This window comes from Sciurus vulgaris (genome assembly GCF_902686455.1).
Source record: "Sciurus vulgaris genome assembly, chromosome: 17".
Lineage (NCBI taxonomy): Eukaryota > Metazoa > Chordata > Mammalia > Rodentia > Sciuridae > Sciurus > Sciurus vulgaris.
In genome coordinates this window covers 29,178,878-29,202,697 of record NC_136478.1, presented here as the reverse complement: position 1 = coordinate 29,202,697, position 23,820 = coordinate 29,178,878, and the positions used below count along the sequence as shown (strand labels likewise).

The following is a 23,820-nucleotide window of genomic DNA, read 5'->3' as shown; positions in this document are numbered from 1 at the left end:
GGAGCGAGAGGAGAAAGTAAAGGACCCAGGGAAGTGCAGATGGGTGGAGGGGAGGAAGGAAGATGGAAGAGGATGCTCGTAAATCCAGCCATTCTGGTGGCCCGTTACGGAAGTTCATCATGTGTGTATCATTGCTAAAACTGGGGCAGACCATTGGACTCCCCTGAGAGCAGAGTGAGGACTGGGCTGAGTCCTTGGGGGCACCTAGGTGCAGCGTTTAAGGGGGTGCTCATTCTCAGCAGCATGTAAAGGCAATGTCTCCACCAGAAGACGAGGAACTCCCTGAATTTCTCCAACTAGGCAGTTGATTTACCCGACAATGGTCTCAACCCTGTGAGGAAGCTTTAAAAAAAATACCCATCCTGAGCCACATCACCAGAGGTTCTGCTTTGATGGGTGGAGGGATGGACCCTGGCAGGGAGATTTGCAAAATCAAGTGCTTCTAACATGGAGCCACTTTTAAAACTCCAGACAGTGGGTCTGCCCGGGCACGACAGCAGCCACAGGCAGAGCTGTAAATCGCGGGAAGTCAGGGCTTGAATAGTGATCGGTTTTTTGCAGGCACTTGGCTCTTTCTTGAGCAGTTTTGTAAGACTCCAGATTATTCCTATCTAGTGATGCATCTGTGCTCTTGATCATAACAGCTCCTGGGGAGGTCCCTGTCCCCCTAGCTCAACAATTCCGATGACAACCCTGAAAAATAGATATTGTCATCTTCCTTTTATGAAGAGGAAACTGAGTCCCAGAGAGGCTCTCTTATCTACCGCACCACTCAGAGAGGAAATGAAGGGCGGAATCCGCCCCTTTCTTCAGAGTCTGTGCTCCTGTCCCACGCTCCATCCTGAACAGGAGCCACTTCAGCTGACAGGTACAGTCACCTGGCTCTGAATTTGTGGAGTGAGTAACTTATGTAAGACCCCTCGCCTTTGCCCTAGAGGGAAAGCAGGCTGCTGCGTGCCTTTTCCCTCCAGGTGCCTGCGTAAGTGATCATGCGGTTCTGCGGCTACATGGGTCTGGCTCTGGCTCTCGGGTTTGCTTCTGGCTCCAGGACCCCCCCATTGGCAGATGAGGCAGCTGAGAATGCTCGGTGCACCCTGCTGTCAGCAGTCTCTAGAGCACTGGGTCAAGGGCAGCTGCCACATAGGGATGTGGAGGTGAGTACCCATGTGAGTCTTGGGATTGACTGTGCCCTTCACATTACAGGTGCCTCAAAATCCCACAACAGGCTGGAGAAGGCACTTTGAGAGGATGGAACTGGGTTTCCTGAGGAGCCTAGTCCATCCAAGGGCTGGAGCAAAAGCAGCCCAGTGAGGATGTCTCTCCAAAGCCAGCATCGTGAGCACAGAGCTTGGCAGAGAGAATACAAAGCCCCAAGATCTTAGTACATCTGTGGGAAACACAGGATGAGCTTGGACTGGGATGCGCACGATTTGCATTCCCCCGGTGCTATTATTTAGCCATAGAAATAGCCTTTCCTTTTTTGTCTGCCAATAGCATCTCTCCCAAGCTCAAGGTCTTCAATGACCCCTGCACTGCTCACTTAGCCAAGGGCAAGGCTGGTTCTTCACTTAGCAGCATCAGGAACTTGAGCCTGATACTCACCCTTGTGCAACCACGGTCCCTGCTTCTGTAGTACAAAAATAATAACTGGAGCCAGTACTTGTGGTGGATAGATTACAAGGTGAGTTTTAGCACCTCTCCTCAAGAGGTGGAGTCTATTGCTGCATTCCTGGAATTTGGCTGGACACCTGAAGCAGGGACAATCCAGCAGAAGTGACCGTGTGCCTATGCTAAGCCTCGCCTGCGGGACACTTTGTATGTTTCCGAATCCTGCCACAGGCAGGTGAATGAGCTCAGGCTAGTCGACTGAAAGAAAGCCATCAACAGCCCAGAGCAAACGAGCCAGGCCCCAGCTGACCCACCCCTCGAGCCCAGGTGTGTGAGTAAGTCTGATCAGCCAAGGTTGGCCCAGGTCTGCTGAACCCCTCTAGGCTTGTGATAAATGATAAATGGTTGTTCTTTGAAGCTGCCATATTTTGGAATGGCTTGTTACACAGCAATCACAAACTGACACACTATTTCAGAGAGTTTGTATAATTATCCAATGAGATCATGTATCCAGCGTGCCTAGCATTGTGCTTGGAACAGCGTAAATGCTCGATAAATACCAGTTTGTATTAGGCATAGTGCTGATAGTAGTAGCAGCAGCAGAAAAAAAAAAAAAAAAAAAAAAATCCTGAACTTGCCATAACCTTCAATGCATCTTCTTTGTCCTAGTAAACACCCCATCTGGGTTTCAGCCAGCTTGAGGACTCCCTGCACACACTTGGTACCCACATCTTACACAGTTATTCTTCCTCTTGCCTGGGGTATTCTTCCCTGCATGTGCCACTCCCAAATTGTCTCCGACCTTGAAGATGTAGCTAAAATGTCACCAGCCCCCAGAGAGCCGTCGCTGTCACTGCTTCCTCTCATGGAATCAACCTCCCAGTCCTCCAGTCTCCATCCATGGGGCTGGTGTGCAGTAAGGTTGGATTTCATCTTGTCTCAGGGTTGGTGTGCGTGTGCCTTGCTGGACTTGGAGTTGTCTGAGGACAGATCGGGAACACATTTTTCTCTGCTATCTCCCATAGACCTCCTAGTACAGTGCCTAAATTGGGAATGGCAAATATGGTATTTAGGGGTGGAGTCAGCGCTAAAGAGTGGGCAGTCACTTCCTGCAGGGCTGAGTTGGGAAGTGGCATGAGGCTGTGTCCAGCTCAGGTAGCAATGCCTCACATGGGCACCCAGGGGGAAGGAGTCCGGTCAGTATGCACCCGGACCTCAGGCAACAGGCACAGGGTTAGAACTCTGCATTTGAAATGAAATGACATACGGGAAACACTGTTCGTTTCTCCAGCATCTCTAATTGCTATGTCACCTTGGCTTCTGACATTCCTGTATTTGTTAGTCTCCCTTTATGGAAGAGGTGACCCGGCTTGGCTCAAATCACTCACCTTGCAAGAGGCAGAACCCACACTTGAACATAGATCGCCTGGCTCTACACTTGAGGCTCTTTTTACTGTGGGATATGAGTTGTTCTAATTGACATCAGAGCCCTGAGTTTATATTTTCATGCACCATGGAAATTCACTTCAATTATGTAAATTGGAATATTTATTTAAAACACAGGAAAGTACAATATAACCAAAAGCTTATATGCACTTGTGCACACGTACACACAAGAGAGAAACAGAAAATCAAAGAATTTGCCTTTAGTTCTTTGCTTCTGTAATTCTTAATGTGGGTAAGTGGGCATGTGCCATTGTTATTGCTACAATAGCCTCATAAAGTCATAATTTAATGACTGAGTTACCCAGAACTAAATGAAGACAACATTTCTAGCATAGCGGACTTGGCCAGCGAATAGAGATGTTCTGGTAAATCCAATTTTCTGGTTTATAGAAAGTGACTACATGGAATATTATACAGTAGTAAGGAACAATGAGCTAGACATACACAGAAAAGATGGGTGAATTACGAAAATAGGGGAAAAGTGAAGAAATTTTCAGTAAATTCAATTTGCATAAATTAGAAACACATCCAAAAGCTACATCATACACTCCACAGACATCACCCACATCTCCTCATGGGAAGAACAGAAATGAAAATCATTAAAAAATATAAATACAATTAGCAAGCAAAGGTCTCACTTGAGCAAAGATAACCATGGGTTAAGAACTGAAATATTTGGGTAGCATAATTCTATGACAGAGGTTCATATTTTATTTATCTTAAAATATGGCAGTTAAATAAAGGTTTCTGCTAAAACATTAAGTGAATTCAAAATATACAAATATTTCGAATACCCTCAAAACTGCTTTCTGGTGCATATACTTTTCTCTGCCTTCCATTTCATAAATAGAGATGGAATGCTTTCTATGAGCCATGCATCATGAATACTGAATAATACAGAATTGAAAAAATGTATGTTTTTTATTTACTGAGCTCCTATTAAATGCTGAGATCTGTTCAAGATATGTTACTTATGTTGTAATTAATTATCATAACATGATAACAATTGTTATCCCCCTTTGAAAGATATGAAACCTAAGGCTAACAGAGGTCAGCAGTTTTACCCAAAGACTCTGCTGGAACATGTCAAAGCTGGAATTCAGACTCAAATCCCCCTGCCTACAAAGCCCAGAGTTTTTTCAGGGAACCACAGTGAGAGAGTCTGACATCTGTCAAGGTGGGAGAGGAGAGAAACTCAAACACTATCCCGAAGTCATTTTCATGAACATCAACTAGACTGTGAGTTCCTCGAGGGCTCAGGCCAGTTCCCGTTGGTTGCTATAGTGGCAGGGCTCAGCATCATGCTGACTCCACATTCTCATTAAATGCAAAAAAAAGTCATTAATAGCACTAGAAATAGAAATACAGTCTGCAGGCTGAACTTTCTGGTGAATAGTTTTCTAAATGAGATTAATTTTATTGTGTGTATCTTTTTAAGCATAGACCAGGGAGTTGTGTAAACAGCCACAGATATCAGCAATTAATTGGTACCAAACCATATTTTTTAAAAAATTGTGTCAACATGTATCAGGAAAGTTCTCACTGCCCAGAGTAGAGAGCACCTGGCTTCAACTACTTAAATAGAACGGTTTGAATCTGTGACCACACCCAGCTTCTAAATATCAGCATCATGATCATCATCCCCATCACACGACTACCACGATAGCTGTTGTTGCTGTGTCATCTATCAAGTACATTCCATATGCCAAACCCTTTGCTAAGCATTTTATATTCATCTTCTCATTAGCAACCTTATGAGTTAATGTCACTATTTATCCTATTTTACAGGTGAGCAAATTACCTCAGAGAAGTTAAATGACTTGCACAAAAGCACATAGGTAAATAAGCAAATATAACAATGTATTAGTCAGGATGGTCTAGGATGTGCTGCAAGAACAAATATCCCCCAAATGTCCATGGTTCATCTTTGCAACAGGTCTGCAAGACAGTGTAGTGACTGAGAACCAGTGGTTCCACCAAGTCAACGTAAGGATGATTATCACATGCTTTACCTTGACCCTGTCTTCAGATCTTACAAGTCATGTGTGTTCCCATTTAACCCTTACAAGACAGAAATTATTGTCCCCATTTTATGGAAGAGGAAACTGAGGTTCAGAAAGATGAAATTGCTTCCCCAAAACAGAGTTTGACACCTAAAGCAAGGGTTTTCTGCTTCCAAAACCAAACTCCACCATTCCGTAACAGTTGCATTGGTTCATTCTTTTTTTTTTTTTTTTTTTTTTAAATAAAATTCCAGTTTGTTATGAAAGTCCTGTGAAGTTGATAGGAATACCTTCATTTCACAGGTTGAGGACACTGGGATTCAGCAAGGTTAAGTATATCACTCAAGAGTCCATGAAGCCAAGATCATCTATGGACAGAGATGCAGCATACCCAGGGCGAAAAGTTCCCATGCCAATGGAATAAAAGGTATGAGGTCCCCCATCCTGTCCTGGCAGCCCAATCCCTAGAGAGAGAAGGCAAGAGAAATTTCAACCCTTACAGAGTTCATGCTCTTAAACACTTATAAAAGCTTTAAGATCCAGACAAAATCCAGACCTAAGTGCAAAGGTTACTGGAGTTGGGATTTTATTGCCAGATGTAAATCCATCTTCTCTAAGACCTGTTCCAGGTCCCTGGTGCCTCACTTGAAATATTTCATGTGTGCTGAATGGATTTGTTGGCTCCCCGTTGCCTTCGTAAATTATGAAGTCCAAATTTCCTAGGGCCTGGATCCAGCAAGGGTAGCTCTGCCCCCACTCCGTGCTTGGAATAGGAGACCGAGCGTTTTTATTCTTGAGGATTGACCTTATTTACTCTTTTCAAGGGTTAACAAATCACCATCTGCCATTTTGGATTGGGGAAGGGTTCTGCTTGGCTCCTAGCAGGTCCCCCAACCTCCAATTTCAAATTTGTACCCCCACCTCCACCCTTCTGGAGTCCTACCTGATGGGTTCAGCCACAATTGGATCCCAAATTGGATCAATCAGATTCTCTTAGGAACAGGACATTTATTAAAAGGAACAGAGTTGTTGGAGGCCAAGTCTTAATGGCAGACTTCGGGCAAGAAAGGGCCTCTTGCTGAGATCTCCAGATCAGGCCCCCAAGGCAGGATTTCGACTCACTGCCCTCCTCAGCAAGTCTTCTCATGTCACTGAAGCCAGCCAGCATCCACTGGTGCTGCAGCCAAAGAACCTTGACTAGCGTCTATGCCCGCTCGCCTCCATCCTCACAGGACGCATCATCTCTATCTCCGCACTGCCCGCGACCTGCTTTCCCGTATTATTTCTCCCCTAAACCTCGCAGCTGCACCTACTTTCTTGTAGAGTCCCCATGGAAGCTGGGTCGTGGGACACACAGGTCAGAAGCTGAGCACCTGTGCCTGGGCAAGAGTTGTTCTTTCTGGAAGGTGCCGCGCCTGAGCCTCTGTCTGGGTGGAGACGCATGAGGCTCTGCGTGAGATCCCAGGGGGACTGGCCCGGCACCACCGGCTCCCCCTGCTCCTCCCCACCGCCTTCCCAGGCCCCAGGTGTCCATCCCTTCCCTCCCACTCTTTGGATCTCACTGCCTGGTCTTGCGTGTGCAGTTCTCTCCTGGAATGCCCCTCTCCTCTGGTTAGAAACCCAACCAGTTCAGACGTGGCCAGATCACTTCCAGCAGAACTTCTCAAAATTAGTTCCTCCCGTTCCTTTTACACTGACCCCCCTCATTCCACTTCTCGTGTTGTATTATTATTCTGATTGAGTGTCTTTGTCCACCATTGGACCACATCTTCCTTAAATGCCTCTTTCTTCACAAAATGAATGCTACCAAATTAGCTACCACATACCTCTGTCCAGAGAGGACCTCTGGGTTTTGCTTTTGCGCTTTTGTTTTAGCCTGTCCTAAAACAGGAGATGTGACCTCCTGGGGGGAGAAAGAGTCTGGGAAGAATCAGTTATTAAATATTGAGGAATCGTCTGTCAGTAATCCTACCCTGTGAGCACACTTGACCTTTCACATAACTAAAGGGAAAAGTGAGACAGAGTGGGAGACCAGGAAGGGAGTCCTGTGAAGGATAGCAAAGAAGAAAAGAAGATCCAACTCAGCAGATTTTCCTTTTCACTTTGGTCAGCTTCCGTGTGTGCAGAACGTGGTCCTCCATCAAGAACTTCTATCAAAACATCCTGTGAACCTTAAGAGAAAAAGTGCTGGTTCCTCCATACTGGGGAATAAATAGTACACAGGGGTCAAAAAGGGATAGCCATGTGTATGTTGGAAAGCTGTACGAGTAGATTGTTAAGTGAAAAAGGAAAACAACAGGACCATTCTCATTAGCATATACAATAACTAAGTTATGTGAGTTATTACAATGTACCCACCCGGGTCAGTGCTACATCCCTTACACGGTAACTTAGTAAATTGTCAGAAAAAACCCGTGTGGTAGCCTTCTTATTCCCATTTTTCTGATGAAGAAATTGAAAAATAGAGGGTAAGCAACTTGTTGAAGATAACATAACTATTAAGTGGTTAGGCTACTATATCATGCTGTTCTGTAATGGCTACCTACACCCAGGGTCCCAACCATGGTATGTATTTCCATGGTGTGTCTGTGTGTGTGCATGTGAGAGAGAGAGAGAGAGAGAGAGAGAGAGAGAGAGAGAGAGAGAGAGAGAGAGAGAGAGAGAGAGAGACAGAGACAGAGGGGGGGGAGGGAGGGAGAGAGGGAGGTCACTTGTATATATAGCTCATATTTATATGGCTTGTAGCTTATATTTATATGGCTTGTATTAACATAGGAAATTTCTGGAAAGTAGCCAAGAAACTGTTAGGCATCCATGCCTCTGGGGAGAGGGGATGAAATAATCAGATGACTTATTTGTCTCTTTGCACCCCACCACACTGTCTCAGGAAATCACTCAGCTGTGAGTAATAGAAAACCAAATTAACAGAGACTTGAACAAAACCAGTTTACTTGTCTTGCATAGCTCGGAGTCCAGGAGTGGTTTGCTGTCTGCCTGACATCAGGGCGACTTCTGTGCAAGGAGCTGGGTCCTCGGCCATGGCCGCTCCCTTTGGCAGCCCTACTTTTTTCTCCAGGGAATGTGCTCTCAGCCACCCTCATGTTTTACCTGGACACCTGCTTCTTCTCTCCTTTCTGTGCAATGCCAGCTGTGTGGACACCGCTTTGCTTCCTTCACAGCCACCTCCCAGCACCCTGACACCCTGCCCAGGATAGAGGAAGAGCTCAGTGAACCTTTGGTGAATGAATAGAAGGACCAAGGGTGACACGGCGGATGAAGGTACATCATGTTCTAAAGAAGGGGCAGATAGCACTGGTGCCTCCCTCCGCGGGTACCAGGAAAACAGATCCTTTCCCAGAATCCCCCTTGCAGATTCCCCCTAAGTCTTATTGGCCTGAATAGGGTCAGATGGCATGCTCCCAGCCCACCTCAAGTGCTAGAAAGCCAGGAGGGGCGTCCATAGCCATGCATGCCCCTCCAGGCAACGCAAGCTATTCTCAGCAAGGAAGCAGGGCATTGCCCACAGGTAGTGTGGATTCTACCATGTGTATGCTCAGTAGAGATGCCTGAACCCACTCCAGTCTTGCTCAGAATCTCAGAGGGTGAGGATGGGTATCCCTGTTTTTTAAAACATCTAATCCACCATTCATGGTTAAAAAAAAAAAAAGAACTTTCCAGAAAGTCCACACTTAAAGATGGCAGATGTGGTGGTGCACATCTGTAATCCCAGCAGCTCAGGATGTTGAGGCAGGAGGATTTCAAGTTAGAGGCCAGCCTCCACAATTCAGCAAGGCCCTAAACAACTTAGCCAGACCCTACTCAAAATTTTAAAAAAGTAAAAGGGCTGGGGATGTGGCTCAGTGATAAAGTGCCCCTTGTTCAATTCCCACTATCCACCCCCACAAAAAAAAAGGTAGCAGAAGTGTTTTAGAGTACCAGAATAAGAAGTGCAATCTGACATCTATACATATATAAACCTAAAAGGTCTTTGTGGATCATTGATCTCAATGCCTCCATTTTGCAGATGAGCAAACTGAGGGTCCGTGATTGGGGGAATCCTTGTCCAAAGCCTCTCAGGGGATCATTGGCAAAGCCACGGTAGAGTCCAGAGTTCTATCTCCCACAGCCGCGCTCTGCTGCCTTCGACCCCTGACCCCTTTATTCCCCACCATCAAATGTGCACAGCCAAGAGCAGGACCTTCTCATTGCTCACATTTAACTTTTACAGAGACACAGCCGAGTATCGGTTTTCCCTTTCTCCTGTAACTGCGTCATCGAGCGTCATAAATTAGCCCCAATGCCACAAGATGCCCTTAATCCCCACACACTTCCCCGTCCCTCCGTGGTGTCTCCGGTGCGAAGGAGTTTCAGTGGTTCACATCTACTCTCAGGCTTCCCTTTACATAAGTATGAATTTATATGTCATAATCATCGTTGCAGGCTTCCCCTCTGCTCTGCCCCTGCCCTCGAGCCTAGTGTGACACAGGAGATGGTTTATGTTCTCTGGACTCACTGACAGTCTAATCCCCCTCTTGTATTTCAGGCTGTCTTTGTCAACTCCATTTTCTCCCAGCCACGAGGTAGACATTTTCCCCTAAGCCTCCATCTCTGGTCTCTGCAGATTCAGAATAGCGCGTGCCTGGAGCCATCCCGACACCCCCTCTGAAAGAAGCCAGGTTCAGGGTGGAGGGGCTCAAAAATGCAGCAAAGGGACCCTTGTGTGAGTTCATGCCGCTGACTAAATCCCTGGTACTTGGTGCTGTACCCACGTGCTGTGTGAGCGCTGCGGACGCGCCCTCTCTCTTTGGAGCTCCAGGTGAGCAAACCCAGACCACGAGAAAGCAGAGGCACAGTGCTTCTCAAACAGGACAAATCCAGTTGCAAAACCAAACTGGAAAAAGCAAGGTGCCCGCTTTCCTGAGATGGGAAGAGTGCTGGGCTATCCCTAAATCCTGTTCATACCTCCAAGGTCAAATCTCTCTTAAGCCTGTTAGGGGTTTTTGTTTGTTTGTTTGTCTGTTGTTGTTGTTGTTTTGTTTTCCCAAAGATACTGAAGCCTATGAGGACCAGGCAGGAATTCAGACGCCCAAAGGCTCCTGGGTTGTCTCTGGTGCTAATCAGTTACACGTGACCCGAGCCAGTGGCTCAACCCTTCTGCACATCTGTTGCTGGTCTGTGAAAAGAGGGTGAGAACTCTGCCCTATCTGACCCCCAGAGTGACAGGGATGGTCCAAGAGAGCAAGTCAGGAAAGTGTCAGATGTGTGGCTGATGATGTGAGTGGATTTGAGGTTACTGAGGGAGCGAGTCCTACCCTTCCAGCCAGACTCCACGTCCTCCTCCACCCCCATCAACCAATATCTATGGGACATGCGCTTGTCCTTTGGACATTAGCAATGGCACTAGTCATCATTGAAGGCAACTGTGCAAAACATCAGCCGAGCATCCAGAGGCACCAGTGTTGAGCAGACCAACATGTCTCTACCTGGTTTCCCTCAACCTTCACATTTTTCTGTATAAATAGTTGGTATTGTGTAGACATAAAAGATTAGGGGAAACGAACCCGTGATATAAAAAGAACATAGCACCATGGATGGGGCGAGGTCGTTATTTCTTGAAGTTAATCATTTCCACAATTAAATATTTAATCTGAGATTTTTTTTTTTTCCACTAAGACTTTGAAGCCTACAGCTTGAGCTCAAACCCAGATAGTCAATACTAGCTCTATGACCCTGGGCAGGTGGATCTCTCTTAAGCTCCAACTTCCATGAAAAGAAACAAATGATATCTACTTTCCAAGTAGATAACAGAGCCAAATTGTGAAGTCTGTGTAGGGACAGAGATTGTCATTTTCTGACCAACAAAAACCTCCAGGCTTCACCTCAGTGCCCTTTGATAATAAGTGCTCAATAAACGCTTTGGGAAGAAGGAAAGAAGGGTCATATGAAAGTGCATCATCTCATACTTAGAAACTTTTGAGTATTCCAGTAAACACCAGGCCCCTTTTGCAAATTATTATGGTGATAGACAAGTGATTCCAGGGCGATTTGAAACTATTTAACTCTTCAGAAGGTACCCTGAATGAGGGTGATCATCTGCCCTTGTTCTAGAACCAGGCTTGGCATTCAGTAGACACTCCCAGGATCTGTTGAATGAATGACGTGTGTCTTTCTTCTTAGAGAAGGGCCAGCACCCTGGGATCCTCTTCCGTTCTCACCACTGTCTTGGGCTGTAGGTGCACAAGAGGTGCGGAAGCACTTATCCTACCTTGGGACCGCCGGGGGTGGGAGGCGGCCCAGAAGCAGCACCGTCTGTTAAAGGCGGATGAGCATGAGGACCCCATCCAGGAGTTTTGACTCTGAAGCTACAGAAACTTCCATCACCCCTGAAACTCTGCAGTCAGAATGTCAGCAGAAAAATCGCAGAGAAAATATTCGCTGTGAAATCCCACAACCTCTGTCATGATGAAAAATGTCATGGAAAGGGATTTTTCTTATAAAACAGCGGCATGCAAAAGTAATCAGTGCTAGAAAACTCAAAGATAGATGAAGAAAACAAGAGAAGCTGATCCGATAGCTCTGGCTTTATGAATAGACTCTCCCGCCACCCCACTCATTTGTAAGATCCTCTTGAGATCTTTTTTTACGGCGGGTTATGAATCATCTTCATGATATCTTTAAATGGATGATCAATACTATATTTTCCCATAAAATGTTTGGTTTGAAATCCGATTTTAAGTGCATTAGAGTTTTTGTGCACTGAATGGGTGAACGCCATAATAAATCGTCATCAAATATGAAAGAAATATAGCATAGATTAATTGCCGTATTTATTTATGAGTCTATAAAATACCTTGTGAGAGTCCTGGCACATTTTTGGGATACCAATTTGAACCTTCAGGAAAGTTAAAAGCATTAAAAGAGACGGTGAGGAGATTTATTATCAGAATGTTTTTAATTGCAGACCCAAGCAGACTTGTAGGTATTAGAATAGCTATGCCCTTAATAGGCATGTCTCGTCTCTCTCTCTCTCTCTCTCTCTCTCTCTCTCTCTCTCTCTCTCCCTGTCTCTCTCTCTCTCTTTCTCAAAATGATATACTCCCCATATTTTTATTGATTTGTGTGTGAAGATTTGTCATAAATTAACCTTGGCCAGCATGTGATATCACAAATGGTCCCAGCTTCCCCAAAGTAGTGGGCCCCAGGTGGCAAAGAAGAGAAGACTCCTGGCCAATTCTAATGCTCAGCTTTCAGAGAAATCCTAGCAAGAGAGAACACTGGGTGAATGCCACTAATCAGATGGCAATGTCCACAGCATGAAGCTGCTCCTAGTTTAATTGAAGTCCTCATGTCTATGCAGTGAAATTGTTCAGGATTAGAATGATAAAACCTCATCCTTATAAACTGCTCCTTAGCAATGCTTCAGTTAGAGCTCTGTATGCAAAACACCCCATCCCTACTGCAGTGGCAGCTGACAATGCTGTGGTTCCTTTTCTCATTTGTCTGGGCCATGATTCTGTTCCCCAACCGTACATTCAAGATCCCAGGCCCTGTCATGTAGGGAAGAAAAGGACGTGGCGTCTTCTCCCCATGAGTCCCTACATGCTATCCCTTTAAGGTCTTTATTGCTTATAAATTTTCTTTCTCAAAGACTTTGGCTTCAAAACCTGTTTCCTGGTCTTCAAATCTATACATGTGTTGTTTACTTTAAAGCCTAATTCCCTGAAAACACATCAGATGCCTTGAGCTTATCATTAAAAAGAAGTCATCATTCCCAGGATAAAAATAATCAAGAATTTCCTATACATAAAAATGGCTCTGAAATTGAGAAGTTCATGCAGCAAACCCCTTATGCACTGATGCAAAAAAAAAAAAAAAAGAAAGAAAGAAAAAGAAAAAAAATTTAAAAAGACCTCTTCTGAAAATAGTCAGTAACCAAATTCTATTACTGTTTTTTAAGTCAGTGTAAATATATAGTCAATATCCCAGCTGGATTTTTTTCAAAGAGGGGTTTTTTTGAGAGGGAGGGGTTGCTGTTTTTGGTTGTGTATACTTATTCACAGCTGGATCTGTTTGCTGTGTGCCATTTTAATGAATGATCCACATTGAATTTCTAAAACCTCCAAATTATTACATAAGCTCTTTCATAATGCAGATTGATATAAGAGCATGCAGAAGAGACTCTGCACTCATTTTCCCACAGTGGCATCTCTTTAGATATTTTTCTCTGCTAAATTACCCTGTGTTATCACGAGGCACTAAACGTGAATTCCCATCATCCCTTTGGCACTCACAATACCTCCTGGCTGGGTCTGGCTGGGTATGTGCTTGAAATAAGGTCTTAGAGAAAGACCCCCAGCCAGGAGATCTGGAATCTGGTCCTTTCTGTGTCACCTGCTTGGCTACATGATGAAGCAAGCCTGGTCTTGCTTCTCCCCTCTCCAATATTCTTATCATGAACCTTAGATAAAGCCGAGGTGTTTCAGAAAGCTACGCAGACCTGACACAATACAAAGGAATCTCGCCATTATGAACAAGCTATTCATTTTCACTCTGAGCTCAGGTTCAATGCTGACAAGACTGGATCTCCACACCCAATCTCATTTTATATACTTTATCTCACAGAAGTTAATTCTTTCTTTCTATTTGCCACCTTGCTGACAAGCAACAACAACACCCTCATCTGGGAATTATTGCCTTTTTATTTTCTCCTCCTGATGCCAGAGTTGCTGTTGACAATATGTACTCAGGCAAAGCAGGGACGGCTGCATTTCACAATCAGATGCTGCGCACACTACTTCCGTCAAAACAATTAGTGTTCATTTCGGCTTTACTTGGGGAGACCTGCGGTGACTGATCAGTATAAATTATGGATGCATCTGTCCAGATGCACTTGTTCATTCATGCATAGATTTGAGGAAAATTCATTCTTCTCAGTTCAAAAACAGTCAGAAAAATAATTCCATACTTAAAAAATATAATTTAGCACATTTTCAACTGTGTTACTATGCCCATGAACTCACTCATATCGTCTGTGATTTGAGACATTTCAGGCTGATTTGGGGGCAGTTCCAGTTTGCTATTCCCCTTCTGTAAAATCTGCTGTCTTTATAAATCATTCAGAAACACTAGACATTTTTAACCACCCAAAGTGAAATATGATTTATTTTTCCTTTTTTATTTTGGAAGTACCTGCCTTCAAGCTCATTGTCAAACACACATTCTTAACTCTGCTGCTCAGGAACTTCAGTGCATTTCCCACAAAGCAATATGAACTTCAAATAAACAATGTGGATTAGTACTCTCTGTGGTTCAGGTCGGCTTTTGTTTGCTTTGCTTCATATTAGTTTTAATGAGCAGCTAGAGAAACTATCGGGCATGTTGCACAATACAACAAAAGAATCTATATCGTTTGTTCAAAATACGTTCAGTGGGATGACTCCCTTAAATATAACTGAGGGGGTCTGTATTTGATGGGTTTATTTACTTGCTTCAATAAAATTCTATGTGCACACCTATACAATTGGGGATTTCCCCCTGAAACTAAATTAATCAGCACCCGAACAAAGCAATGAAAATCCACGTTGGTAGAGAAGCCCAGAGCACCTGGCTGTAGAAGTGAGGGCCCGGGAAGAGACAAGAAGACGAAAACCAATTCCACAGCAGCGTTCCTGAATCAGACTTTCCAAGAAGCAGACTCCTTTACACCTGAGGTTTCTGCCACACACACAGGTTGATATTGTCGTAACCTACCAGCTTTGCTTTTGTTATGAGGATCCCAAAATAACAGGAAGTCTGGACATATCTCATAATAACTATTTTTAGGAAATCCCATTAAATACTCCAGGTGGTAACAATCAAATGTCATCAATACAAGGGAGCTTGGCTGTGGGGTGCAGTCTCCGCCTGGGAAAGACATATTAAATCCGGGTCTCCCAAAAGCCAGAAACGAGGGGGGACAAGGTAGTGCTTTCTCCCTGGGAGACATTCTGATCGAAGTCATAAGAACCATAAAGCAACTTTGAAGACAATAGGTGACGTGCCTTAACATAAAACATGCTCTTTTGTTTGTGTGTTGTCCATTTCCACAAAAGAAAAAAAAAAAATACTGACATCTCTTCACTGTTCTACTCCCAGTTTATTTTGCTACAGTTTTTTTGTTTTCTTTTCTTTAAAAAAAAAAAAAATCTAGTGCCTTTCTCTAATCCTAGTTCTAAGACAAGAGGCAAGCCTGGAGCCCCTGCTCACAGTATTGATACCACAGAGGTCTTATAAATCAGCTGAAAATCAATAAATCCTATATGGGAGTCTCTGCTTTGCAACCATATTGCCAAGGGACAGGGCTAATGCTTTTTTCCACCACCATCCCCATTTTTATGTCATAAAAAAAAAAAAAAATCTGCTCAGGAGTGAATGGGCAATCAAAGTTGCTGAGTAAGTATTTCGACTATCTAATTTTATTACTTTCCAATTGACAGACCTTCCCTCTGGAAATGTTTGCAATTAATTAATTAGTAGTAATCTTCCCCAAGAGACTAATTTAATGAATATTCTTTAATTCTTACTTAAAAAAAAAAAAAAAAAGCTTAGATGTATCCAACTGCAATGGATGGGTGCCTCCAAAGTGCATTTTGAAAAATCAAGGGATCTATTTATTACTGTGATTTTTATCACTAAGTCAGTCTGCCCATGACTATAATTCTTTTTCTAACTAGGAGTTTCCCGGTTTGAAAGCAAGGTTTCTCCAAGGTAACAGCATTAGGCAGGCAGTCGCGGCTGGGTTTGTCAGTATTTAGAATGGCGCTTGTTCTCATGTTAATAATCTCTTGGAGTCGTCTGCGGTTTGTGGGCTCTTTAAGCTCCTTGAGAGTTCTGCAGAATCTGTGAAAGAAAAGAGGGGTGCGGTATAGCCAGAGCTGTCATTCTAAAGAGGTCACTGGCCCTGGGGCCTACTAGTTCCCTCTGCAAGGTGCCAGAGGCAAGTTAGCGGTGAGAGATTCCCGGGCCAGGGACCCACACCTGCCTGTTACTGGGCTTTCTTCGCCTAGTAGGAACCCCAGCGCGGCTCCTTTCCTCTGGGCCACACGGTCTTGTGTTCCAATTAGAAAATAAAACTGAGGCCTTGAACCAACCCGCAGCACTCCTCGGGGAGCTGCAGAGAGGAAGAGCATTTTATAAAGTGTAAAGGGCGCAGTGACCCGGTTGAGAGGAAGGAAGAGCTTTCTGAGGTTTCTGAACTGCAAACTCCACCTGACCCGGCAACACCCGCCTAAGGCCTTCCCTGCCAGACTGGCAGTCCCTTTTCGCCCCTAGACGCCCTGGGTTAGTGGCCTGGGGATGGCGCCATCAGATGTGCAAACCGATGATTGAAACTGACCGCCCCCTGTCCTGGGGCGGGCCCTAAAGGACGAAGCCCCTTCCCCGGCACCAGCAAACGTCCACCTCCACCAGGCCCATCGGTGCCCTTTGACAGGGACCCCTGGAATGGAAGCCGGGGTTCCACCGCGGGCCCAGCCCGGCGTCCGGGCGGAGCTCAGGGAATGGGCCGTCCTCCCAGAGCTCTCCACTGCGGCTCGCCAGCGCCACCCCCAGCGGAGCGCAGCGGTTGCAGCCGGGCCCCGACGCCTTCCGCCCGCTCCCCGATCCCCGGCGGACGCCAAGGGCGAAGTACTCGGGACAACCAAGCCTCTCCTTCCGAGGATTTGCCCAGGGGCATTGGTCCTAGTCTGAGTTGCCAAGGGTCAAACTTGGCGCTTTTCCAGACGGAATCCGAAAGGGACCTGAACTCTGGCCTGGAGGGGGCACTATTCGGCCTATTCGAGGGTCAAGCGGCAGCAAAGAAGCCCCAGGGTCAGGGCTCTGGCAGAGGCCGGGGCTTGGAGAGTCGGAATTAGGCAGAGTCCTGGGGAGACTGAGGAGGAAGCCAGATCCCCAGGACAAAGATGGGCGGTCCAGAGGGATCCACCAACGCTGCCCGGAGCCATTCCGAGGAGCGCCGGGCTGGTGGTGCGAACAAACTTTCCTGCAGCGGAGAGGCGGAGGAGCCGGGCTGGAGGCTTCTCCCCCGAGCCTCGGCTCTCCTCCACCTGCCAGTGCTCAGCCTCCGCCCAGCCTTCACCCACCCCAGTTCCCTCCCCCTCCCCCGCGCGCCTCGGTTCACTTAGATTCCTCATCTCTCTCTCTCTTCTCTCCCCTCCTCCTCCTCCCTCTTGCCTCTCTCCCCCACTTTTCTCTTGTCTCTTCTTTTGTATTCTCTCCTCCCTCGCCGCCCCGGTTGCCTCTCGCCTCCTCCGGGCCGCAGGGGAGGAGGTGTGCGCGCTGCGCCCGGGGCCTGCGCGGCGCAGAGGGAGGCGTTTCTCCGACTTCTCCCGGGTAATTTGGAGAGCGTCTATGTGTGTGTGCGCGCGCGTGAGCTTGAGGCAAAAAGGGGTAGGATCTAGCGCCGAGCGGAGAGGGTCAGGGTCTTTGACGTTCCTCGCCGATTGCACAAATCTCCCGGAGCAAGAGTGAGCGTGGGTGAGAGTGCGCGCGCGCGCGCACGGGCTGGCTGCGCCTAGTACGCCTGGTGACCCGGGGCCCCGGGGCCCGGGGTCCGGTCTGGCAGCCCGGGATTACCGTGACGTCACATTGAGCCTCTGGCCACCCAGGACTGGGACACCTCGGGAGCCTTACAGCCAGGCGCCGCGCCGCGCCTCACCTCGCCACCGCGCGCCCTTGGGAACCCGCGCCTTCTCCCTCCCCTGCCCATCCATGGGCCCTTCTGTCTTCTGGACCCCGCGGGCTGGAGGGACGCCTTCCGGAGCGCAGGGCTTGGCAGCTGGGCTGCCCTCGGCTCTGCCTCCAGTCGCTCCAAGCGGGCGAAGGAACCGGCGCTGGGCACTCGCAGCGGTGTAAGGAAACCAGACGCCGCAAGGCTAGGGGCGCCGAACCGCGGGGCTGAGAGGGGAACTCCTAAGGGAAGAGGGAGACAGGCCAGGGACAGCCACTATGTCCTTCCCGCACTTCGGACACCCATACGGCGGCGCTTCCCAGGTAAGAAGTGCCTTCACGGGGATTGGGGGGCAGCCTGGGTGGAGGGGTGGCCGCCTGGTGCGCGCGCCTACCCTGAGCTCTCTTCGCTCCGCGTCCCCCGGGAAGCCAGAGGGAGCAAGGCCGGGGTAGTGTATCACAGCTTCCTCTGACACCCCCAGTCCCTGACTGAGAACGTTCCATTCCCAAGTGCATGCTGGAAAACCGTGTGACCGTGGAAACGTGGGCACCCTGACCACGCGTTCAGCGAGGTGGGTGGGATCTCAGGGATCTTCCAGTCAGGCCTCCTGTCGGTACAGATGTGTGAGCTGACCAGAGGACTCTCAAAGGAGAAAAAGAGGACTTCCAGTACGGAGCACTGCCCTTCTGGCCATATTGTTGCTCGTGTGTTGACCTCTGTTCTTATCCTTCTCTTTCTTTGGGCTGGTCCAAGTTTTCTGCCTCTGGGTTCCTCAATTTTCCAAGTGGTGGGGAGGTGTTGCGTAGTGACAAGAGGCTCTTGGAAAAATCCCACCACTGTTATTCAGTTTTTCCCCAGAGTGCCTGGAATTCTTTCCTGAGGTCTGGTACCAGCTTGACCTTTGACCTGCTGTGTGATCTTGGACAAGTCTATCACTCTCTGGTCCTGAATTCCCTAGCTATATAACAGGAATAGGAATGAGAGGTTGATGATGGTCTCAAAGGCTAACTTCTAGCTCTATCTTTGTAGAGATGGAGGGTAAGCAGAGGTTCACTCTCCAATTTAGGCTTCTGACTTTCACATTTCCCCAATCCTTTGGGACTCTGAAACTGTAGTAATGGCATAGGCACATTTATAAGAGGAATTTGAATGAATTCCCCCCCGGGGGGGGGGGGGGAGAATCCCGCCCCTGCAGGTAGCAGAACACTCTGCCACGGTGGCAGTTAGTTGAAGTGGAATGAAGGAGTGATCTGGCAGTTCCCTACTTCCCTCTGGTCCCAGGCAGGGGGAGGTGGGGGTCTTGACCTCCAGTGACCACTTTCTCAACCTTGCAGTTTCTGGTGTCTGCAAGTTCCAGTGCCACTTGCTGCGAATCTGCTCCACGCTCAGTCTCAGAGGTAGCCTCAGGCTCCACCCCAGCACCCACACTTTGCTGTGCCCCCTATGACAGTCGGCTGCTGGGCAGTGCCCGGCCAGAGCTGGGTGCTGCCTTGAGCATCTACGGAGCCCCTTATGCAGCTGCCGCAGCTGCCCAGAACTACCCTGGCTACCTGCCCTATGGACCGGAGCCACCCCCACTGTATGGGGCACTGGTGAGTAGAGTGGGACCTGGGACTGCCCTGCAGGACATGTGGGGATTGAGGGCATGGGCAGTAAGGACAGGGGAAAGCCTGTGACCTCTCCAAGGAAAATCTAGGAGGGGCACACAGCTCCAAGGACAGGAAATGGTTAGGGTTGTGTACACCGGGTGGGGGATCAACTTTAGAGCACTTTAGAATTTACAGATAGTGTCCATGCTGTTTAGAGAGCATTCTGTAGTTCTATTACATCTGTGAGGTGGTCAGCCACCAACATTCCCAGCTCACAGATGAGGAAGTTGTTGTGAAGTCACGAGGGTGCAGAGGGTCAGGAGTAGCTCTGGAAGAAGAGCAAAGCTGGGACGCACCCCACTGGCGTTTGAACAGTAAGAAAGCAGCTACTGCGTGACCTGGCGAATCTGCCCAGCCTGCGACCAGCATGGGCTTCTTCTGCAACCTCCAGGAACTGGTATCATCAGTTCCTTTTCCCAGGGAGAAACTGAGGCAGAGAGTGGTTAAAGCACTGTGTCCAAAGTCGCAGAGCCAATGGAGGCGGTGGGACTGGAGTGTGAGCCAGGCTGGAACCCGGAGTCCATGACCTCGCCCGCCAGCCTCCTCCTCCGCACACTTCGTCCTCAATTCTCTTTTCCTTTCCCACCAGAATCCACAGTACGAATTCAAGGAGGCTGCGGGGAATTTCACACCCAGCTTGGGGCAGCCAGGAGCCTATTACCCCTATGAGCCAACTCTGGGGCAGTATCAGTACGACAGGTAAGGAGCGACAGGTAAGGAGCGCAAATTGCCAGCAGGCTCCCCACTGCTTCTGCCTCTGGCCAGATGTGGAGGTGGAGTGGGAGGAAGAAGGGAAAGGGAGGGAGCAGAATCACACTTTCAGGTGACAGAGGTCCCCTGTCCAAAGCCCCTGGTTCGCAGGTGGAGGATGAGCTGGGTTCTCCCTGCAGGTATGGTGGGGTGGAGTTCAGCAGTGCGGGGCGCCGGAAGAACGCCACCCGGGAGACCACCAGCACACTCAAGGCCTGGCTCAACGAGCACCGCAAGAACCCCTACCCCACCAAGGGCGAGAAGATCATGCTGGCCATCATCACCAAGATGACCCTCACCCAGGTGTCCACCTGGTTCGCCAACGCGCGCCGGCGCCTCAAGAAGGAGAACAAGATGACTTGGGCACCCAAGAACAAAGGCGGGGAGGAGAGGAAGGCAGAGACCAGAGCAGAGGAGTCACTGGGCTGCCTACACAGTGACACCAAAGGTACCCGCCGTGTTCATCCGTCACCTGATAGGTTTCACAAGCCATCCTGCAGTTTGATGGAAGTCGCCCTGTGGGGCAGATTTTCTGGGAAGATGATCCTCTCACTCTTGCACTGGAATCCCCTGCACGCCCCAGGGCCTTTGCCCATGCACTTCACTCTGCCTGGAATTCCCTGCAGAAACAGCTGCTTCTCTGCTTCAAACTGTCACGCCCCCCCCCCAAAAAAAAAGTGTCACCTCCTCAGCCACACCACAGTAGCTTCCCAGTTATTCTCTATCACATCGACCTGCTTTATTTCTTTTGCCATTGACCGTTATAAGAACACTCACATACTTAAGGTCTGCCTGACCCTTTGAGAAAGCCAGCTCTATCAGAAGCTGTCTTACCACTGTGTCCCCTACATACCTAGCACCTAGAGGATGTCTGGCACATAGCTGGCGCTCAGCAAACATTTGCTGAATTAAACAATGTAACAGCAGGCACCCGTGGATGTTGAAGTTGGACAAGAACTGTCCTTTGCCTTTTTACAACTGAGAAATTGAGATCCAGACTCAAAGCAGCAGCCAGGTGGCTTTTCCCTGGCTTCTCAGGAAGGGCGAGTCTTCCAAGGGGCGGTGTGTGGGACAGGCCTGGAGTGAGAGTTGTTTCCCAAGGGCGGGCCAGCAGTCCTGGGGCAAGCGTGCGGGTTGGCACCGCGGGTCTGGTGAATCACACCGCGAATACCCCGAGCGCGGGTGCGTCTCGCTAAAAGCTTCTGCGGGATGGGCACTCCCGGGATTTCCCATGGGCCCTGGGCTTTTCTCACTCGCTCTTGATTTGATTTTCTGCAGACGTAACTGCTAGCCAGGAGGCGCAGGGGCTCCCTCTGAGTGACCTGGAAGACCTGGAGGAAGAGGAAGAAGAGGAGGAGGCCGAAGAAGAGGAAGCCGCGGTTACCGCGGTGGACAGGCTGGCGGGCTTCCAGAAAGGCGCGCAGTCGCTGCCCGCGGCGTGCGCTGCCGCTCGGGAGGGCCGGGCGGAGGGCAGGGAGTGCGGCCTGGCGGCGCCCCGCTTCTCCTTCAGCGAGCCCCGCGGGTCAGGAGAAGCGGACTTCATCGCGGCGGAGCCAGGGGGACCGACGATGATCATGCACTACCCATGCGCAGAGAAACCGCGCATCTGGTCTTTGGCTCACACCGCGGGAGCCAGCGCGGTCGAAGGCGCATCCTCAACCCGGCCCAGGCCACAAAGTCCTGAGTGCCATATGATTCCCGGACAGTCTCGAGGCTCCGCCAGGAGACCCGCGTGCGAAGAGTCTTCCCTCATAGCCAAAGCCTTTGGAAACGCCGCGTTTACCCTTCAGGGGCTGCCGCTGAACTGTGCGCCCTGCCCGAGGCGGAGGGAGCCTGCAGCACAGTGCCAGTACCCTTCCGGAGCAGAAGGTAGTGGGTCCCCAACGCGCTGGCAATGCCTGCCCAAAAGACACCCACCCACCATCCTGCCCAGGCATTACATACCCTCTCTGCCTCTGACGCCATCCCGGTTCAGACCTGGCCAGGGACTGTCCTACAGCTCCTCCTTCAAAGGGATGCTTAGGGATGGAAGTTCTAGGCCTCTGGTTTTAAAGCCAAATAATAGTATTAACCTCAGAGAGACAAACTGAGCCAGGATCCACATAGAAAGTCTTTGGAAGGATGGACAGCCTAGATCTGTGAATTCATGGTCCACTGTTCTTCCAACTGCACCTGGTGTGCTTTGCCACACTTCTAACACAAGCACCCTTGCCTTCTGCCTGCCCTTCCCCTGGTCACTAGTTGTACCGGTACCCAGGGCTTTCTAGGGCAATAGAGATTTCTGAGACATCTGAAAGGGTGGGCCAGACACATTCTATAAGTTCAAGGTCACTGCTTAAGTACAGCCTACAGCACTCTTCATGACCAACTAAAACCCTAGGAGATATAGACATGCCCCTGTTTTCCAGAACCTGGAAGCTGAGGTTGGTGCTGTCCATGGACAGCACTCACCAGCAAAGTCTCATTCCCAAGCAGGGTAAGACTGCCAGTTGGTGTTCCCTGCGTCCAGTTGGCTCCTTCTTATGCTAGGACCTGGTGGAAGGGAATTTCACCCCACAAAGGGACATTCCCCCCAGCATGAGGCGACCTTTAGCAATTACTGTCAGATTCTGTTCTTCGTAGTAATTTCTCCCAGCATTAGCTACTGCCTTAGCAACTTAGGTTCCATTTTTATTTGAATATATACACGGAGAGTCCAAGCCATACCTCTGGCAAGCAAATTGCCTCTAGACTTTTGCTTCTCTTAGAATGAGACACAGCTGACCTGGGAGTTCCTAGGAACCGACACCAGGTGGTCTTCGGGTTTTAATCAACCTTTCCTTTCTCAGCAGGTTAGCGCAACGGCCGCGATTTGCAGAAGAATCTTGGAAATGGGCCCACTTTTTGAACTCATCTCCGCTCTGGGAAACTGCCAGACCTTGACAGGGACCAAGAGTTCTCACTTCGCCTAAGAGACACACAGAAACCCTCCTATAGCGGCTATCCTTGAACGCAGAGCTGGAGGTGGCAGGACAGACCTGTGCCTACCCAGATCCTGCGAGGAAGAAGTGGCAGGGCACCTTGAGGAAAGCCGGGGAGTCTGCTGGGCGCAGACTCTGCGAGTCGGCCTTCCTTCTCTGGATAAAAGGCCTGGACTGCTTCCTCTCCTGCTCATCCCTGCCCCTCTCCCCCCTCACTTCGTAGCTTTATCGCTGGTCTGGCCCCTGAGGACCACGTACCTTCTCCCCTTCCCCACTCCTTGTGTCCTTAAAAATAATCAAGCTGAACCTAAACTGTGCAGCCTATCTGTGCCAGGGACGCTTAGAAAGGTCAGGGTGGAGGAGGATGGAACACAGCCAGGAGTTCTGGGGACAGGGCCGAACGGACTGCAGACTTTTAACAGGGAGGGGAACTGACTGGGACCCGCAATGACAGGGAGCCTGCAGTCTAGCAGACCCAAAACTTTGTGAAGAAGCAGCTGAGCCAGGCTGAAGTCCCCTTAGGTTGGCCAATGTGGGAGGTGACACCGGATCCGGTAGATGTCAGGATATTTGTTCCCAGGTTCGTACTTGGGTTGCAAAAATTTACGTGGGGAGTTGAATGTGAGCGAGTCTGGAGGCTCGGGATGCAGCCAGTGAGTGAACGCACCGCTGCAGGGAGGGACCAGGGCACGTCCTAG

At 48.8% G+C, this 23,820-nt stretch overlaps 1 protein-coding gene across 2 annotated transcripts; it reads left to right on the top strand.

Annotated features, from left to right (window-relative positions):
* Positions 1-17,309: 17,309 nt before the first annotated feature.
* Positions 17,310-23,428, top strand: IRX6 (iroquois homeobox 6). Of its 2 annotated transcripts, none has more exons than XM_079117171.1 (6): positions 17,310-18,086; positions 19,098-19,355; positions 20,002-20,111; positions 20,303-20,610; positions 21,441-22,031; positions 22,994-23,428. In XM_079117171.1, exons 1-6 carry the CDS (start codon positions 18,042-18,044, stop codon positions 22,996-22,998), a joined length of 1,317 nt encoding a protein of 438 aa, XP_078973297.1. In that variant the 5' UTR covers positions 17,310-18,041; the 3' UTR covers positions 22,999-23,428. The 2 variants fall into 2 exon arrangements, with proteins under 2 accessions (XP_078973297.1, XP_078973296.1); XM_079117170.1 differs by having other exon boundaries at positions 22,991-23,428.
* Positions 23,429-23,820: the final 392 nt, after the last annotated feature.

Bases quoted from the DNA above. Each gene is read 5' to 3' on its own strand.
- IRX6 (XM_079117170.1), top strand. From the start codon at position 18,042: ATGTCCTTCCCGCACTTCGGACACCCATACGGCGGCGCTTCCCAG. The intron at 18,087-19,097 runs GTAAGAAGTGCC...TCAACCTTGCAG, and splicing joins CATACGGCGGCGCTTCCCAG to TTTCTGGTGTCTGCAAGTTC. The intron at 20,611-21,440 runs GTACCCGCCGTG...GATTTTCTGCAG, and splicing joins CCTACACAGTGACACCAAAG to ACGTAACTGCTAGCCAGGAG.